The sequence below is a fragment of the Labrus mixtus genome, chromosome 9 (genome assembly GCF_963584025.1).
Source record: "Labrus mixtus chromosome 9, fLabMix1.1, whole genome shotgun sequence".
In the NCBI taxonomy this organism is placed as follows: domain Eukaryota; kingdom Metazoa; phylum Chordata; class Actinopteri; order Labriformes; family Labridae; genus Labrus; species Labrus mixtus.
Genome location: NC_083620.1, coordinates 13,511,306 through 13,516,708, shown reverse-complemented (window position 1 = coordinate 13,516,708; position 5,403 = coordinate 13,511,306). Strand labels below are relative to the sequence as shown.

Here is a 5,403-nt window from a genome sequence, read left to right as displayed (position 1 = left end):
TTCTCAAACTGTGTATGGTTTCCTTGTAACTATAAGTTCAAACACGATTGTGAAATAATGGTGTTAATTGAGCATTAAAAGGCAAAATCTCCAGTGGGGTTGTGACAACACTTTTCCATCATGACCTACAGTGTGGGAGCTGTAGTTTCTGGATGTGAAGAAAACATGAGTTTTATCTCAGTTAAAATGACTTGGAAGTGTCTCATATTGTACCTAATACCAATTGATTTGGAAAGCTAGTGAGACAAAAAGTTAACTAAGAAATGACACTATGTGGCGCCCTCTATAGCTGAAACGTTTCAGTGTAGAGCGATGATGTTTGGTACCAGTTAGGTGTTTCTTTAGAGTTTGGGCTAGAAAACAGTTTGTCAGATCCTTGAATGCTGCTGCAGCTCTGATCCACGAAGGGATGAAATACCTCCTGTGGGACATCTTGTCATGTTTGTCATCATGGAATTGCAGGTTATGTTGTTGCTTTTTTTTTATCTCATATTGGACTCCAATGCGAGAAAAACGAATTTGCTCCACACTGATGTGTATCACAGAAAGGATTAAATCTGAAGCAGAGTGGCACATCAAACCACTGAGCTGGTCTCTTTGGTTTTTCTCAGAGTTGGTTTGATCCGATGCTTCAGGTGTAGCTTCTAGCGCCCTCAGGGAGGAAAAGGCCCTAATGCTGAAGTGTCCTGCTGAGCCTTTCTGGATCATGAGTAGGGACAGTAGTACAGTGTTTACAAAATATTTTGGCCTGTTGGCACTACTTATATCAAGTTGGTAAATAAAAAATTTCAAGTAACCAAGGTTGACTTCAAATGTAGAAGATTTGCCACAAAAATGTCTGAAAATGCATCCGTCTATCGATGATTGTTCAGCTGAAGGACTCCTTGTTGAATTCAAAGGTGGTTCCAGAGGATCGGGCTGAGTTACACAGTCTGTGGAGAGTGCTGGAGATGCCTTTAGGTCCACAGCAGAAAACCCCGACTTTCTTACTGAAACCAGAGGGAGAGAGAGGCAGAGTGAGCAGGATGTCAACAGTTAATAGAAAACTTGGGTCATAGTGGATTGGTTAAAACGTTCGCTTTACTCACTGCTTATTAGTCTTTGCAATCTCATCAAACAGTAACTTCCATTTGGGACGACCAACCAGCAGTCTCGATGTGAGCGGACGATACCTCTCCTCGGACATGCACTGGAACAAACATCACACACGGAAAAAATGTAAAGACAATTTTATCAACAGCTTAGGTGTGAATGCACCCTGAGACTATGTCCATGATTCATGAGGTCTATGATTTTGTTCTGTGCATGTAAATGTTTTAATACTGTGTGTTGATGAAAAATCTGATCCTCCTTTAACAAACGTATCACACACCAAGAACTTAAGCTATCGAAAAATGAAAAAAAATGATTTTTCTGTAGCATTTAGTTTATCAATATATCTGACATCTACCTTGCGGCTGCAGTTTCAGTTAAAAATAACAAAATAAAATGATCGATCTTTGTGCTGAAGGTCTTCTTTGCCACTGAAGGTCAGACTTCAGTGTTAATTTGGGACTGTTTGATAACCAGAAAAAAAATCTAATGACATGAGATATAGAAAAAAAGTCATGTTACCTTGGCAAAAGCTTTAAAGGTAAAAAATCTTTTTAGACAAATGATTACTCTCAAGACAATGAACAAGATTCCCTATGCACCTTCTTTAATGGAAATTCTCCAAAAACAGAGCAGCTTGTTTCAGCTCAGAATCAGCTTTATTGGCCAGATGTGCTCACACATACAAGGAATTTGATGAACTGTGCTCTCCGTGTACAGAAATATCAAATTAAATATTAACAATCAAATAAACAAAGACTAAATGGACATGACTAAATAAGACAATAGTGCAGTGGCGATGAGTGCAAAAGATCAGAATAGCACTGCTAACATTGATAAATTGCAATCTACAGGCTTCAGTATCAGTCTCCAGATTCTACACTTTCCTTCTACACTTTCCTACACTTCCAGTCTACATATTAAAGCAGTCTATGCAATCTGAGAGCCATTAAATGGTATCTGTAGTAAAAGCAGCTGTGGTCAGCTGTCAGCAAAGAAACTTAAGGACTGATTTTTCAGTTTGTGAGTAAGAGACTGAGAAGCCTGTAAATTAAATATCTCTCAAGCCATTCAAGACATGGGTGTGACATGACCTTAAATAGACACTAAGGTCAACTTGTGGTCTATTTATAGCCAGTCAGTTTGTGACAAGTCTTAGGTTAATGCTTTTGGCCCAGAGAAACTCTGATCCAGGTCCAGATCTTTCTATGGCAGGTTGAGGAAACACCAACAAAGGTAATATATGAGGCCTGTCTTACAGTCAAGATCAATACATCTGTATGTCTGTGCAGAGTAGAAGCTTTTAGCCTCACGCATCAGGACCATGAGACTCTAAAAGTGGAAACAAAAAAAATCTGTATGAAGACATTTTAGCAGTGTTGCTGCTTCCCCCTAACACTCCACTGAGTCATGACAGGCTGGTTCTAAAGCGTCTTCTACACTCTGTGCCTTTAAAAAGGTATGTCTCTCCCCGTCGGGGAATTGAACCCCGGTCTCCCGCGTGACAGGCGGGGATACTCACCACTATACTAACGAGGAGCTGAGCTTCTCAGATCATATGACCCAGTTTGAAGGGAAGCCAGCAACCCATGGGACTATTCTCAATCGACTGAAATGATCTGGGCTGACTTATTTATTCGATTCATTCCTAGACCAGACGTTCGAAGGAGTTTGGATTGTTTTTAAAGAGTTAGATCATTTTAGAAACACTAAGGGGGAAACATTAGCAGTGATTTAACAGTAGGCTACTACCAAACAAGTGTGTCAAATGAAATCGGTAACAGTTTTGTTAATTGTTCCTCTGTAGCTCTTCTCTATATCTGTTTTTATTTTTAACCGAGGAAGACAAATAAAAAAAGTTTTTGTATGATAATTGTCACATTAAAAAAAGTATTGTAAAATGATTTTATAAATTGTCTCCAATTGCTGTTTGCCACAGCTAGACATTTTGATCAAAATGTGGATTTGAAAAATATAAATTACTTAACAAGTTCATACATTTTTAAACTCTGGCACACACAAAAAAAAGAATAGTAGACCTCAGTGTCATTTATGAGGATAGTCATTCTCTGTCTTATGCTGCCCTCTAGTGGAGAAGGACTTACATACACTCTTGCAATGAATGGATGAATGAATGTTTGGATGAACAGGTTAGGAAACACAAAGAAATTAAGTGATGTACATAAAAAGTTAGACTGTGTGTGTGTGTGTGTGTGTGTGTGTGTGTGTGTGTGTGTGTGTGTGTGTGTGTGTGTGTGTGTGTGTGTGTGTCCTTCCTACCTGCAGGCTGTCCGGCTGACTGACGTACAGTTTCAGATTAAAGTAGTCTGGTCTGTTTTCCTGCCAAAGCTAAATGACAAACACAGATTTAATGTTTCATGGGGCGTTGACAAATCTGGTATGATCAAATAAAGTTATTTGTAGGTTAAAATGCAACATTTGTTTCTTAATAAAAAAAACAACAAAGACAGCAAAATACACAAACAGCCACAAGATGGCGCCGGATACAATAAATCTCACACTGGCAACAGTCTGACATTTCTGTGTATTTACGTTCATCTATATTTAAAAATGTAAAAAACTATTTATTGTCACTCAGTAAATGTTTCAGTGAAAGCAACAGTATACAGAGGTTGATGTTATTAGACTTTGAAATCACAGGTGCCACAGTTATGACTCCCTACTAATCTGCAGTCTTTTACACTTTTCACCTTTGACCCTCTTCTTCCCCTTTCAACCCACAAAACTGTCTTTGACCTGACTGGGAGAAGAGACACACCGGTATGGAAAGTTTCTAACTCTTATAGCCTACGGCAAGTGGACTTTCTTTGCTGAAAAGTGGCGACATTTTCCAGTTAACCGTTTAGGGGCATATACAGACATTTTAAGCTGCAGAGGCTCAGTTAATATAAATTCCAGAAAGTGAACCCTCTGTGCTTATTTTGACATTCAAGCATCATGATACTTTAATTCTGATCAAGCAGTTATCAAACTATGAGGATAAACCACAGTTTTAACTCAATTTACATTCTCATGTGTTTGAGTTCAAATAAAAAGAAGGCTTTAGAATAAAAAACGTTCCCGGACCTTATGATGAACAGCACACAGGAGTTCAGCGAACCAGTAGAAGGACTGGAGCTCCCTGCAGACCCACACAAAGTACAACCTCTGCAACCTGAAACCAGTCCAGCCGTCACTGGGTGTACAGCAAGGAGGAAGAAAGGAAGAAAAGATTCATACCAATAGCAAAATACTCTAAATGTTCATCAGAAGTCAGTTGATATTTTTTATTATAACTCACAGCAGAGCATGCAGAACGCAGGCGAACGGCGTGACTCCTATTCCTCCAGCAACGCAAAGGCTGACATCGTAGTTGAACACTTCCTCTGATGGGCTTCCAAAGGGGCCATCAACGTAAAGACTGAACATACAGTATGGAAGAAAACACAACAATTACCAGAGAAACTGGACAAATATACACACGTATATTCAGACTCTCCCCTCAGGGACAAAGACATGAGAGGAGATCAACATCCTGCAGCCGGCATCAGTGTGTGTTTGTTTGTGTGTGGATGGACAACAAGTTATCCCCCGACACAGGACTGCCCCTGGCCCAAAAGGGGCCCTAGGCAGAATTTTTCCGAGGCTCCCCCGGCCGGCTCACACGACACATGTATGTTTCCCCTCCAAAATCAGTGCATAACAAAATGTAAGTTAAACTTATCATCCTTTATTTGTCTAACTTTGATCTGAGGTCAACAAATGTGAAATAAATGCTTTATTCTGATTCACACATAAATAAATAAAAACTAACTTCAACCTGAGACAAAATATAATACTAGTATCAGCTATACTCAGGCCTTTTCATCCTCAATGGGATGAACATGAAAAGAGAGCTTTTCAGCACATAGCGTGTCTGTCACAGTGAACAGAAGCTTGAGGGGCAGAGCGAGCGGCGTATGCACTAATCGATTAATCATGTCGGCTCTCCAATATAAAATGAGTGAATGAATATAGGCCTATTGAATGTTATTATACCTGGTTGTGACGCCCAGCTAGATGAGTGGGAAACGCCGGGTGTTCATTACCTTAGCAATATTTCTCATATGTATTGAAGACACCAGCCTGAAAAATAAAGATCTGCACGAACATTAGGCCCCCTGTAGATGATTATGTCCTACACACACACACACACACACACACACACACACACACACACACACACACACACACACACACACACACACACACACACACACACACACACACACACACACACACGCACACGCAGCCATCATCTCTACAGCAGCT

The 5,403-nt window shown here is 39.9% G+C and overlaps 1 protein-coding gene and 1 non-coding gene across 6 annotated transcripts in view; both read right to left on the bottom strand.

Moving 5' to 3' along the window:
* The window catches only part of LOC132980312 (NADPH oxidase 4), a 30,567-nt gene continuing 25,164 nt past the window's right edge, over positions 1-5,403 (bottom strand). For all 5 annotated transcript variants that reach the window (XM_061046373.1, XM_061046372.1, XM_061046371.1 and 2 more), the window contains 5 exons: positions 4,394-4,513; positions 4,180-4,288; positions 3,373-3,441; positions 1,089-1,189; positions 1-989 (listed from right to left, as the gene is read on the bottom strand). In XM_061046373.1, the coding sequence (XP_060902356.1) occupies positions 869-989; positions 1,089-1,189; positions 3,373-3,441; positions 4,180-4,288; positions 4,394-4,513 (520 nt within the window). In that variant the 3' untranslated portion in view covers positions 1-868. The remainder of the gene's footprint in view (positions 990-1,088; positions 1,190-3,372; positions 3,442-4,179; positions 4,289-4,393; positions 4,514-5,403) is intronic.
* trnad-guc (transfer RNA aspartic acid (anticodon GUC)) lies at positions 2,560-2,631 on the bottom strand. The gene has a single exon. It is a non-coding gene; the product is annotated as a tRNA-Asp (tRNA).